Below are 14585 nucleotides of genomic sequence, written 5' to 3'. Positions count from 1 at the left end.
ATAAATGAGGATAGTTTTGAAAAATTAGTAAATGATTGTCAGTTCTCCTGGAACAAGGCTTATGTAGGGGCTCACATCACTGACTGTGGCTGACCGTAACTTTTCCAGTAATTCAATGATGTAGCTTAAGACCATGTTGTAGCTTTGAATGGACAGGTCAATCAATCTTTTGGACTCAGCAATGAATTTTTCATGGTAATCAGAGAGTTGGTTTGAAAACCCCTGCAGTGTAGGTCTGAGCTGCTTGTGGTAATCAGAAATGATTTCCTTTATTGCAAGGAACCAGCTTTTGATTATTTCCTGAGCAGTGTTGTAAAGCTCTTCAATCTTCTCTTTCCCTTTTCCATCGACATCTGCAAGGATGCTAAGATATTCTTGGGTCTCTCTGAGCATAAACTCCTCAACTTGAATTGAGAATTGAGAAGCAAAGTGAGTCACGGTGACAGTATATGTGTAATAGAAGTCTGTAAAGGTATCTGCAATATACTTGATCAGGTCAATGAACTTTTCTTCAAGTTCATAATATTTTACTGCTTGACCAATTATGCTTGGATCAAAATATTCTTCACGAAGAGCCTTTATTTGCTGATGCAATAGCTGTAATTCTTGAGAAGCTTGTTGGAGATTGCTTTGAACAAATTCATTGAACTTAATGAAGTCAAGGTATAGGTTTTTCTTCAAGAATCTAAAGCTATATTGAATATATCCCCTGAAGGTCATATTATTGTAATTAAAGAAATTAGTTAATGTGGTCTCCCTTAAGTATTTAATTTCCTTTTCTGTATTTTGGAAAACTTCTTGTAAAAGGACCTGAAGCGTCCTTAAGATCTCTATAGACTTGACAGACTGAAGATCATTAAATGTTTTCTGAACTGATTGTGACATAGAGACCAACTGTTTCCTAGTATCAGCAATTATATCAATTAGTTTGTAGCTCCTTGAATATGAAGGACCTTTAATCTTTAAGTCTTTGATTAAATCGGATTTCTCCACCAGGTTTTGGGCATAAGAAAGCAGGTTTTCTAAGCCATTATGGATGTTTGAATATACTTGGGACAGTAGCACTCCTGCTTTCCTGATAACCATAGTGCAGAGCTCATCATTAGTATATATCCCAGTTTGCCCTGGGAGCTGGGATCTCAACTTCATGAAGTGAATGACTGAGTCAAATAGATGTTTGACTGCCATACTGTACTGCCGAATGATTTGTGTTAAGCTGTCAAACATTTTATCCTTACATCTGTGGAAAGTGCTTTGGCCCTCCTCCGCCAACACTTCCTGGTAAAGGTTCTGGGCCTTGTCCTTCCACTCCTGGAAGGTTCTTGTGGTGCCATTGGCTGCTGTCCACAATCCCATACCCACTTCATCAATTTGCCTCATGGCCCCCTGGTAGGACCACTGGGCATTATTCTGAACACTTCTTTTCAGCCTTGTTGAAGCCTCTTCCAGGCTGAGTCCTGTGTACTCCTGGTGGTACTTGTTGACATAGTCATAAAAAGCTTCTCTAGCTTTGGGTACGTTGTCCTTTAGAGAACTTAGCAGGATGGAGACAGCCTCTTCTTCCCAATTAAACTTGATCTCATCTTCATTACCAGATTTCGGGTGTATCCACTCAGTTTTGAGTATGTTGAGTTTTTTATCTGGGGAAGACTAAAACCAAAGGAAAAATACAGATAAAAATACTCTGATTTTATAATATACCACACTAAAACTTCATTAGCAGTTAAAAGTAAAGATTAGAGGATATTTAATGTTCTAAAGAGAGATTATCTTTTAGGTGCCAGTTCATATGTTTGTTTTATGGTTAAATAAGTCTACTGTTGTTAATTTTTCTTTATCCTATACCCCACAACAGATAAAAAAAATAAGCTTGGCATTTACGAAATGACAACATTCAGGCCTTACTGGGACTGAAAATTGGGAGTGAAGAGAAAAAAGGAGGAGGAAGAGGAGTGGGTAAGAGGAGGAAAAAGGCAAGGAAAGATACATTCAAGAAGAAAGAAATGCAAGAAGCAGGAAGGAAAAAGCCAGGAAAAGGTACATTTGGGGAAACAAATAGCAAAGAAACAGAAAAGGTACAGGGCACATCCAGCAGAGATACAGAGTACCAATTTTAGTATTCATTCTCCAAGACCATGAGAAATTTTAGCTTCAAGTCTCCCCCTCTGGTATTGGCCTCTTTGATTTACCCTAGCAGAGCTTATAAATGACATGATCGAAATTTGACATGTCTCAGTGAATATTCTATTGTGGAGAAGAGTTTTGAAGCCTCAAATACTCCAGAAGCACAATCTGAATACAAAATGAACTATGGACATGGCAGAGTATGCTTGTGATATTGGCAATGAAGCATAATTCTCATGTTTCTGGACTTGCTGAGAAATAATAAAATAATAAGCTGATGTGTTGTCATACAGGCAGCTAATAATTAAGCTCAGCAAAAGGCACATTATAGTATTTCATGGAGAACAGTTCCCCAGGGCAGGAGATCAGCTTGCCCACTGCATTTCGCCTAGCTTGAATACTCGGAAAGAATTTCCTTGAATGAAATATATCTGCTCTGGGGCTGGGAATATGGCCTAGTGGTAAAGTACTTGCCTCGTATAAATGAAGCCCTGGGTTTGATTCCTCAGCATCACATATATGGAAAAAAGCTGGAAGTGGTGCTGTGGCTTAAGAGGTAGAGTGCTAGCCTTGAGCAAAAAAGCAGCTAGGGACAGTGCTCAGGCCCTGAGTCCACGTCCCAGGACTGGCAACAAAAACAAAGAAATGTATCTGCTCTGATTCTCTTGCTCTCGAGTATGTGCCATTGATAAGACTCACCTGAGGGTGGAAGTAGACATCCCACTTAACACTCTCATTTGCCACCCTCATGTCCAGACCCACAGAGCCAACGGCTTGGGATGCTACGGAGAGGAACAGTCCCTTCTCATTTCCTTGGTAGTACAGGCGCAGATCAGTGAATGCTGGACTGGCGATGTCAAGGCGAACCTCTTCCTGTGCGGTCCTGAAAGCAGAACATTTGAGGAGTGGTTAGAAAGGGTTGCGAGGACAGCACACACCACGGAGTTTTGTAAAGGGCGAAGTTTCAGTAAACGTTACCTACCGAAGTCCTTCGTATCTGACATCTTCGTAATAGTCTGCACTGAAATCACGATGTGCAAATGTGCCTTTGGTTTTAGAGATAAATGCACCATCTTCAAGACTGTGTGCTCCCACGACTATATGGGAAAGACAGTTATATTCATTAGATGAGTAACATTGTGAAAAGTAGAATTCGGTCTTCATCAAAACCCAACTTACATATTTAAAAATGTAGTGTGAAGTTTGTAAAATTTTATTAAGTTTGATTTTGTTTTCTTTGCTTTTGCAGTGCTGGAGATCCTACCCAGCACCTCAAGCATGTTAGCCATGTTCTCTATCAGTGAGTTGCACCAGAATCTCTACAGCCTTGTTAGAAAGTAAATAAAAGATATCCGTAGTCTTAAGAACAATTACAGAAAATGTATGTCCTTGGAATATTCTTGAATATCAGATATTTTACATTTTATTTCCATATACAAGCTATCTGTCTATCCATCCATCCATCCATCCATCCATCCATCCATCCATCTAACATCTGTCTACCTAGTCGCTCCTTTAAATTTTGGTACAGAAAGTAATTGTGTCTTAGACATAAGTAAATACATCATCATTTAATCACAACCCTCACTGAAAACATATGAATAGCTCAGGGGAGGGAATGACAAGACATTTTCCTTACCATTTAGGTCATATTCTAGGAACTGTAATGTTGAACTGCACGTGGAATCCAGGAAGGTTTCAACATGATCTGCTTTGTTTTTCAAACCAGCACTCCAAGTGGCATTATATAGGGGAGAGGTCACCCCAAAACTTGCAGTCAGTGCACCAAAGAGTGGAACAAAGATTCCTGCAGGTACTGAGAATTTGAAGGAAGGAATCTCGATAGTTTGATCAGGCATGGTGATGGTAGGAAACTCAAAATCAGCAATCTTATTGGCCACATCATTTAGATCCCAAACAGAACTGCCAAGTGAAAGACTTCTTGGAAGCGTGAACTTGGACACAGTTAATTGAGCTTCAGGCACAGTTATCTCAAAATATGGAGTTGAGGAATCTTCTGATTCAGAATATTTTGTTATCACATCAACCTTGGGGAATTTTACTTTGGGGAGCATTGGTAGGTTGAGAGCAAACGGTGAAGTACTTAACTTCTTATAGATTTCGATTCCACTAAAGTCAAATTTGTAGGATGGAACCTTAAGATCTGTGAATGGGACTTGAAACATAGGGGTAACAAGATCTGAGTTTAGATAATTAAGTTTCAGTCCTGGGATAATGAATTTATCAGCTAGTTCCTGCACAGGGATAGAGAAAAGATGGCCATTGCGGTTTTTGGTGTAAACAAGTGAAGTTGAAGCATGAAGATACTGTTTCTTGCCAGTTTGGGGAGTTAGATTTAGCTTCAGGAGGTCCAGTAAGCTCTTGTCATACACTGGAAGGATGATGTTTTTGAGATACCCTAGGCTTCCTTCTAAGGATCCTGCCATGTCAAGGCGAGCCTCTTCTTGGTCATTGGAAAGCTGTACGTTGTTCTGGAGTGACCCACAATGAACTTGGACTTCACTTTTCCAGCTCACCTTCTGGTTCTTAGTGTCAGCATTCAGAACCACTTCTTGGCCAAAGTGAGCGATATCAAGGAGAGAACTGGGTTGACTTGAGCGAAGCTGGACAAGGGCTGACATTGTCCATGGGGAAAGTTCCAGCGTGGCTTTGCTTGTATGCTCTCCACTCGTGAAAAAGAGGCTCTTTAGCTGTAAGTGGTTCTTTGTGGTGTGTTCCCAGATGGTGTATATGCGTCTGAGCGTGGCTTCGCCAGCAAAATTTTCTTTTACTTCAAGATTCCAGATGCCATGAACTTTGGAAGCCCCTTGTAACTTCACTGAAGATCGACTGCCTTTGGAATTTAGGTAAGTGCTAGCTTCACTGGCAACAGTTCCAGAATATTCCTGTGAGAGGATGGAACCCTTGACATCCCCTTTGGTAGATGATTCAATGGCAAAGTAAGAAGTAAGGCTTTCTAAGATGAGCTTGTGGTCTAGTGCCCCTTTTGCGGTGGAGTCCAGCTTGGAGGAACTGAAGTCATATTTTAGTTCAATGGATGAAGAGATGGTAGGTTTTGACTTGGTATTTCCATTGAGTTCTTGCTTGAAGTTCATTCTGAGAATTGGAAAGTGGACTTTTGCATTTGTTGTCACCGATGCCTCCATGTTTTTCTTGGTTAAGCTAATGGTGCTGTCATGACTTCCCTCCACATATTTGTTATTCAGGGACAGAGCTGTGGCTAACTTCAGTCCTCTTTTCCTCGTCAGACTTGAAGTGCCTTCTAGTTTATATTGCAGGGCATCAATGACAAACGAAGAGGAAGAAAGGAAATGGGCAACAATATCTGACTGGTTATAAAGCCCAGCATTGGTGTTCAGTGTCATAAAACTTGATTTAAAGGAAAAGTCATAGGTAATATTGCCCATGGCTGGAATAAAAATATTGTTTATGGTACTCAGTTCCTTGAAATCTGGGAGATATAGCTTGAGTAGGCTTTTAGGGACATGAAGGATTGGTAGCTGTAGGGACTGCAGAGCTAATGTATATGAAGGCATGGAGAAACGAGTACCCGGGATGGTGAAACTGGGTGTGCTGATGGCTTTGGGGATCATAGGGCTGGAGGCCAAGGTCTCTACTGTGAATGGAGATACTTCAATGTTGGCAACTGGGATGGTGTATCCAGGAATTTGAAAGGTCCGGGGGGACTTGCTGAGGGTGTTTTCAGCTTCATACCTGTCAGACTTGATTTTTGCTTCAGTATATGATGTGGTAAGAAAATGCAATGCATTGTCTCTGACGTTTTCAAAATGCCTGTTCATCACATGGATCTTCTGATTGATAAACTCAAAAAATGCACCCAAAGGAATTGCGATGGAATGCTTGTCTTTGTTTTTCTTATACTGAGTGTTCATGCTTAAATCAAATGATTGCTTTGTTGTTTTGAAGAATTTCTTCAAGCCTGTTTGTTCCCATATGGAGAAATCTTTCAGTGCAGGAGTTGTGAGTGCTGTGTAAGGAAGCTTCACTTCAGGAATTGTTAAAGGAATGTTTAAGAAATCCAGGTTGGCATCTCCATTGATCCCTACGCGGGCCTCGATGCTGTTCTCATTGTTGGTAGCTGAGAAGTTTTGGTTGTACTTGTACTGATTGAATCTGGCACTTGCTTGCCAGCTTGTTAGCTGGGCGTGAGGGCTCAGGACCAGTGCGTAGTTATTCAGGAAGTCTATCTTCCCTGTCAACTTTAAGGGAAAACTAACTTTCAAATTGCCTTCATTATTTGTAGATGCTGTCATCTGAAATGGCTGTGCAGAAAAGAAAAGAGAATTTTTCAAAGTTCCAATGATTTTTCCATGTAAATGAGCACGGTGGTTCCCGATGATCTCCGCAGTTCTTTCCCCCAGTGATGCCTTGCCTCTAGCGGTTAGAACGCTGTGGCCCACATGCTGGGATTCAACTTCTGACTGCGCTTCAAAGTTTAAAAAGTCAAAGAGGCCAGATTCAGAAGTCAGGTTTTGGATTACTCTTAGGTGTTTGCTGTTGATCTTATTGGACAATCCAAAGGAAGCAATGGGCCCTTTCACAGTGAGGCTGCCTTGTGATTCGTGTGTTCCTTCATCTGAGAAGTTGGGACAGGACCATTTCCATGAGCCTGACCCAGATGAAGTCCATGCTAAGTCTCCAGCTCCCACGAGGGTCTTCATTTCATGGAGCAGCTCGGCCTTACTGGAGAAGTCAAACTTGGGGATGTTCAGTTTGTGAAAGTATTTTGTGTGGCTGTCCAGGGCAAGCTGATTGTTTATCTGGAGAATCACACTATTGTTAAACTCCAGTGTGTTTTTTTCTGTGTGTAAGCTTGCCACCGTGTCTGATTTTCCCTCAATGGAATTTCTGTGAAACAGCATTTTACTCTCATGCTCCATTCTGAGGTATTTGCTAGAGAAGCTCATAGACTCCTTGAGGGCCAGTGGGTTAATCTTGGGCTCTAACAGTTGTGCCTTTGCTTGAAAGTCGAAATTGAGAGCTTCTAATTTGGACTGTCCTTTGGCAGTGATGGAAGCTGTGATCTCTGCTGCGTTCTCTGAAACAGTTACATTCTGTATGTCAGCATTTGCATCTAATGAGAAAAAGGGAGACTGGATTTTCAAAATGCCATTCAGCTTTCCAAAAGCAGGTATGGCGACTGTGTTGGAGATGTGGGGAAGCTGGAATTCTGGTATGTGAAGGTCGGCCACTTGGAAATCTTTCAGGCTGAGATTTGGGATTATGAGTTCTGGAATTGTAATTGCTGGGACGTGGAAGTCTGGCAGAGTAAGTCCAGTAAGAGAGATGTCCCCCATCATCAGGTCTCTCAGGTACATGTCTGACATTGGCCACCGTATTTCACTGCCCAGCATTTGGTCAATGGCTTTCATGAATTTGACTTTAATTTCTTCCAAGTCAATTGTAAAGGAAGGAATATGGAAGGTATTGAAGATAGTAAACTCAGGTGTTGCAAACCTAGATGGAATTTTGATATCTCTCAACTCTTTGAAATTTATCCGCACTGATGGAACCCTCAGATCTGTGAAGGGGATGATGAAGTCAGGAGTCGGGAAAGTAGCTTCCTGAAAAGCACGAAGACTGACCTTAAAGGCAGGCATGGTCCCCAGGAAGGTCTGGATTTCAGGTATGAGGAAGCCGTGTTCCACCAATGCTTTCACATTTTCAGCCCAGTCTTGGATAGAATATTGTTCTGCAAAGTCAGTAAGGTTCTTAGCAGCAAGCACCCACCAGTCAGAAATGTAAATGACCAGTGTATTATAAACTTGGCTTACCAGGGACAGGTAGCGCTCAATTTCCCACTGGATGTTTATTTGATAAAGTCGGTCTCGTACATCTTCTAGAGTGTCTTGGAAATAATCTTTCATGAGATTCACTGCATCCAGAAACCAATCAATGAGCATAGATACTCTGGTGTTCTTTATTCTTTCTAGACAGTCAGATACCATGGCTGTGATGCCCTCTATGAACTGCTTTAGTGCTTCCGCTTTCTGTTGTAGTTCCAGCCCCTGAATTTCACTATTGATTCTCTGAGTCACTTCACGGATTCTATTGTTGGTGTCATCTACAAACTGGTGGTAATTAAATGATTTCAATTTCTTTACCAACAGGTCAAGCAATCTGTTTACTTCTTCAATGAATTTTTTAAAAGACAGTGCTTTAAGCTGCTTCATAGCATCATCAGTAAACCCACCCAATTTCTCATAGTAATCTTTTATCTCCACTTGTAGCAGGACATTGCTTAGTTTCTGAACAGTCTCCGTCAGCTTATATTGGTGGGCCAGATGTACTAATTTATCCACTAAAGTCTGGATTTCTAGGTCTGCTTCATATTTCTTAAGGAACTCATGGAGTATGGCTCTGAAAGAATTGATTTTATCAGTTACTTCAAGCGTATCAATAAAATTCATAACAAAGTATTTGACATGCTCAATAATGTCATTTATTCTTTGAAATTCAATTGTAGTTCTCAACTGATCTAAAAGCAGTCTGACATCAGCAGCTTCAATCTGCTGATTTAACTTTGCAGAAAGCTGCTGGATGTCTATATTCTGAATCTGTATCCTGAGCTGCTGTAATTTTTCTTGTATATGGATTCTGATTTGGTACTTGGTATCCACATTTTGAATCCAAGATGCAGTACTACTTCCAATTTTGTTAAAATCAATGTTTTCAATAAACAAATGCACATCATGGATTGTCTTTGCTAAATTTACACGGATATGATAACGTTCATCAAGAATTTTTAATTTTTCAAGGATTTGATCAATAATCTTAGCAATAGCTATCTTAAAATCATGTAGATCATAATTATCTTTAATATACTGATCAAATTGAATCACATATGTCTGAAGTTCAGAGAGTTTTTCATTAATATTGATTTTGGCATTATCCAATGCAACTTGTATATCATTTTCTGTAATTCCATAATTTTCTGTGAAAGTGGTTAGTGTCTCTTTGGCACTGGAAACCTGTCTCTCCCAATTGAAATCATTCAGATAATCATTAACTTGCTGTGGGAGGCTTCCCAGGGATGCTCTGTATTTTCTTACAACTTGGTCAATATTGATGCTTTTCAATTCTTTCTGTATGCTTTCCAGCACAGCTATAATGGCTTTTCGATTTCTTTCCAAATAGTCTGGCAAGATGTCCAAGAATGGGAGGCTGATAGTGTGAACATCTTGGTTCTTATCATACTTTATGAAAGCAACAATTGTAAATTCTTGGGGCTTGTCAGCAGCATCCTTCATCTCTAAGGAGTTCAGGACATTGACAGGCTCGCTGAGTAAAAATGGCACTTTAATTGGGGAGCCCAGCATGGAGACGTCAGTCAGGGCTTGCCCAGTAAACTCCAGGCCGAGTTTTTCTTTAGTATTGTAAGCTTCAAAGTCCTGGCTGTACTGATTATCATTGATTTGGGTCTTGAATTTCCAGGTGCTCATCTGCTCAGCTGGAGTAAGCAGGGCGCTCACTTTGTGATCAAGAGCTGTGCTGATGATTTTCCTGGACATGAAATGGTGAGTGGTAGACCCTTTGTAATCATGAGCGAAAGTAAGAGCCAGAGGTTCTGCTTTCAACAGGAATTTGCTGTAAAGCTGCCCGGTGTGTTCTCCCCAGAGAGTCAGAATCCCATTGGCATTTGTGTGTATGTCAGTGGCCAGGGTAAATGGGGCTATAGCAGAATGGACAATGTTGCTGAAATGCAGTGAGTCTGAATTATAGGTTGTACTGATGTCAACAGTGGAAGCCAGTCCAGCAATGTCCGTATTGAACCGATGGCTGAACTCTGCGCCTTGAACTCTAGCTACAGTATCTGCTTGGTAGCTTGCCGATAAGTCGGCGTAAGAAAAGGTATAGATGTGTTTGATTTCGTTGTTTCGGTAGGCTCCTTTTAGGTTCCCTCCCACATTGAGTTTCAAGGGTTCCAGCCGTAACTTCCCATTGCTGTTCCATTCTAGAACATCGTATTTCAGGTCATTGTTTAGAGTCGTTACAAGAGCATAGGGCTCCAGATGCAGGTTAAAATTTTGCTTATAAAACTTGTCGGAGCTATAAACGTTATCGAGTTTTGAAGAGATGTCCAAGGACAGGCCTACCATCTTCAAACTGTTTGCATGGTCAAGTTTCATCCCAGCATAGGAGCCCCTCATGTCATTTGAAAGCTTTAGTCCTTCTTGGCTGATTTTGAAGTTGAAAACATTTTTACCGTCCATACCCAGAATCATGGCCTGATAAACACTTCCCAATGAGACCTCTGTGAGGGCAGCTTTTCCATCTAGGATGAATTTTGCATTGTGCTCCCTGAAGCGGCCATTGGTTGTTAATTTCATGGATGCCCCAGAGCGGCCGAGGTTTGCATTCAGCTCATTCTCCAGCAATAGAGGACTGTATTTTAGGTTGGTTGTTGCACTGGTAGATAACCCATCCCGTGCAATCTTTAGTGTTGCCTTGTGAGCGCCACTATTTATTTTGTCAGTGCCAAGGATATCAGCATTTAATTCGACACCATGGGAATTTAGTGATCCAGAAAGCAGGGTGAAGAATCTCAAGGACTTGTAATCAGCCTGAGACTCGGAACGTAACAATGCATTTTGTTTCGAGAAGGTCAGATCCAGCTTGTGAGAAGTGACAAAGTTCTCATACTCTCCATTGCTGTCAGATTTCAGAGTCAGCTCATACTGCTCATATTTCAGGGAAGCAGTGTTCTTGAAGATGCCATCTTGCAGATCAGAGGTGGAGGCCAGGGAGAGGATGCCATCCTGGTACTGTCCCTTTATCTGGTTGGTGCCCTGGAGGTAGGAGGAGTTAAACCTCAAGTTGGACTCTCCACTCAGCTGGCCAGTGTTAGAATCCTTCTGAAAAGTCAGGCTCTGTTCACCTGTGGCATAGAACGAAGAGGCTCTAAACTGCCCATCAACCTTGACATCTTTAACATACAAATGTTGTTTCTTCTTGCTGTCCCAATGGGCCGAAGCAGACATCTTTGATTCCCAGGCACCAGACGCATCGAATGTTAGTAAACCTTTAGAGGCTGGGTTGTTTCCAAGTTTTTCTACATGACTGAATTTGACATTTGAATCTAGAAATTTGTGGCGTAGAGACCCATCACTTGACAATGTGAATGTATTCCTGTAGTCATACGTTGTTTCTCCAGATCCTGAAATAAAAAATGAAAGACATTGGCTATAAAGTAACGTGTTCACAACAATGTCTATGTTGAAAATCTCTCAGTAATAAAGTCGCATTTATCTTAATCACTTGAGCAATAATCTCCTTAACTATAATGTACATATACAATTTGATATCAGTACGTATGAAGCCTTCCCTGATCACTGCCGTTAGCATACCTCACATACCCGACTGTAACATTTGTGAATTCTAATTTCCAGTTTGTTTAACTGCTTTCTTTGTAACTGCCTAGCAGAGTAATATATGTATATATATATGCATATACACACATGTATACATGCATATAATGTTTAGCAAATATTTCTATTAATTGAATGCAGAAGCAAATTTCCAAGTGGAAAAAAAGTATCTGTTGGGAAGTCTTCAGTCCTTTCTTCCCTGGGGCAGTCTCTTCTTGTGAATTAGCCCTGTGCCCCCTGGACCTGAATGCGGCCTACCTTGTACACTGTAGGAAAGCAGGTCAACTACAGAATCAGCTTTCATATGATACCGAGCCCTAAGACTGAAGTACTCTCTGCTGGTGTTGCCACCAGTATAGGAAGCAGACCAGTTGTACAAGTTGCTGTAGACATTCGTGGAGAGGTCTAGAACACCCAAGAGTGGCAGCTGCAGTTGGTACAACTCAGGGATTGTAAAGGTGGGGACTTGGAACTGTTGAGATGGCAGGTGGATTCCCACAGACTTGAAGCTGATGGCTGGTATCCTGATGGTTTCTAGCATCTTTAGATCTTTGGAAGATTTACCACCCAAAGGCAAAGGAATCTCAAGTTTCACAGTGTTCTGATTCAAGGTGTACTTTACCCGGCCATCACTGAAATGAACAACAAAAAACAATGTCCCCACAGTCAGATTTCAAGAATTCAAAGTTCAAACCTAAGTATCTGCCCCAGTCCCAAACTACTCCCCACCTTTAATTGTCTTACTCTCCGTGCCTGCATCCCTTTGCTTTTCCCTTTCTCTATCCATCTGTTTCAAATACTTCCAAGAACTTCCCATTACCATCACCAGCCCACTTAAGGCACAGCTGATTTCATTGAATCTTACACTGATATACACTTACATAAAAAGTGTCTGCACTCTACTTGTATAGTTATTTCATGTCTGCATGCTATCTTCCTGGGAGGAGGGATTACACCTTGTGTACTTTGTCTTTTCACTGCATTTACTCAGTATTTTGTACATAGTGGACACAATGTATATTTGCTAAACTTAATTGAAGCAACCTGGTATGTGGAAAGAACATAGGTGTGTGAATCAGTAAACTTGGGAGATAATTTTGGCTTCCACTATTTGGTGAGGTTATCTTTGTGAATTAATCTTCCTGAGGGCTGGGGATATGGCCTAGTGGCAAGAGAGCTTGCCTTGTATACATGAGGCCCTGGGTTCGATTCCCCAGCACCACATATACAGAAAACGGCCAGAAGTGGCGCTGTGGCTCAAGTGGCAGAGTGCTAGCCTTGAGCAAAAGGAAGTCAGGGACAGTGCTCAGGCCGTAAGTCCAAGGCCCAGGACTGGCCAAAAAAAGAAAAAAAAAAAGAAAGAATTAATCTTCCTGAGTCTTGGCGATGAAATAAACAGTGCCTTTCTGCTCACCTTGGATGTGAAATGAAAAAGAATCCTTAAAAGTGCTTTGAAACTATGCACATGCAAGAGGCTGTTATATCATCTATTAAAAAGAAAGCCAGATGGCAAGGTTTGACTATCATGAGTAAATAAGTAGTTTATTGTATGACTACAAAGGGGGCTGGATACTCTCTCCCCAGGACTCCCACATTCATCAGGAGGATGACTGATGACCACTGAGGCCTTATCCAGTTCTGAGCTCCTGAAATGTCCATAGCAAAGGGGAGGTTCCATGGGTCCTCTAAGCTGCTACTCCTTTATCCTTAGTAGTCTTCATCTATTGCAGTAATTTGCCCTATTACAGTGTGCTGCTCAGCCATAGACTACAGAAGGGCCCATTTAATATAGAACACTTAGTTTTTCAACCTTGAGGATAATATATGGATCAACTTAGAAAGACCATCAGTTTTTGTTTTTTAGCTCACTGATTTAGTTTCATGAAATAAGGTAGTCAAAGCATTACATTTGTTTTTGTAGGTGGAGAAATGGACAGGGCCATTTGGCATCTGACTTTCTTATTAATATTAAGTTGTATCTCTCAGCATCTCTTAGAAAACTGATTTCCTTCTATTTTTTGACCCTCTACAGCTCAACAGCAAGCCCACTGCCAGGAAGCTCTCTAGCTCCTCTTGAAATCTTTGTAGTTAAACAGGATACTTGTGTATCCTGACCTGAAACAGAGTAGGCATTTGCTTGTGATGGGAAAAAGGGGAATGCATTTTATATTCATCTGAATGGTTTATAGTGAATAAAGTGCCCTAAAAAGAAAGAACTAGAATCCTCCAATTATTTCCTTAGCTCCACAGCACTTACGCTACAATCACTCATCTTCTTAATGCATTTAAATTATTTTCTTAAAAGTTTACATTATAAGCTGGGCATTGGTGGCTCACCCATGTAATCCTAGCTATTCAGGAAGCTAAGATATGAGGATCACAGTTCAAAGCCAGCTGGGGAGGAAAGTCTTATTTACATTTAACTACTCAGAAAAAAAAACAAACCAAAACTAGAAGTGATGCTGTGTCTCAAGTGGTAGAATGATAGCCTTGAGGAAAAGAAGCTTAGGAACATCTCCCAGGCACTGAGTTCAAGCCCCTGGACTGGCGCATACTCAAAAAAAAAAATACAAGTTACAAAAGTCTAAATTATGCTAGGTAAAAAATTCCCATTTAGTTTGCATGCTTTGAGGAACTTCTCTGTTCTTTGCTTTTACCTTTTAAAGAAGAGGTTGTCTGGGATGTGGAAGTCTGGCAGCCCCATTTTCTGGAAGCTCAACTCTGTTAAGTCGCTGAGGTGATTCTGCAAGGTCTGGGCATAAGGAAGAGTCCGTGATGCCATCTGAAGCCATGTGCTTGTTGCCTACAAAATGGTGGGAGACATTGAGAGAAACTGTCAGGCCTGGCTGGACGTCAGAGTCCAATGAACATTAGCTGATAGTCCATGTTTGACAGATCAATTATCAGGCAGAGTGATGCCCTGAAAGCCAAGAATAATTTACAAAATATTATGAAATTTGAATGTCAGTCACTGATCTCTCTATTTTATAAAATGAATGTAGAATACAGTTAGACTCCTAGCTTCTTTTGATATCTTTAGGAACAGCATAG

At 41.0% G+C, this 14585-nt stretch overlaps 1 protein-coding gene across 1 annotated transcript in view; it reads right to left on the bottom strand.

The window, feature by feature from the left end:
* Positions 1–19: 19 nt before the first annotated feature.
* The window catches only part of Apob (apolipoprotein B), a 36115-nt gene continuing 21549 nt past the window's right edge, over positions 20–14585 (bottom strand). Inside the window, exons 24-29 of the mRNA XM_048353386.1 lie at positions 14192–14337; positions 11793–12166; positions 3764–11323; positions 3107–3221; positions 2824–3007; positions 20–1650 (exon numbers count right to left, since the gene is read on the bottom strand). Coding sequence (XP_048209343.1) covers positions 25–1650; positions 2824–3007; positions 3107–3221; positions 3764–11323; positions 11793–12166; positions 14192–14337 — 10005 coding nt within the window. The 3' untranslated portion in view covers positions 20–24. The remainder of the gene's footprint in view (positions 1651–2823; positions 3008–3106; positions 3222–3763; positions 11324–11792; positions 12167–14191; positions 14338–14585) is intronic.

This window comes from Perognathus longimembris, chromosome 8 (genome assembly GCF_023159225.1).
Source record: "Perognathus longimembris pacificus isolate PPM17 chromosome 8, ASM2315922v1, whole genome shotgun sequence".
NCBI lineage: Eukaryota > Metazoa > Chordata > Mammalia > Rodentia > Heteromyidae > Perognathus > Perognathus longimembris.
Note: the sequence above shows the minus strand (reverse complement) of the source record. Positions and strands in the feature narration are given on the sequence as shown.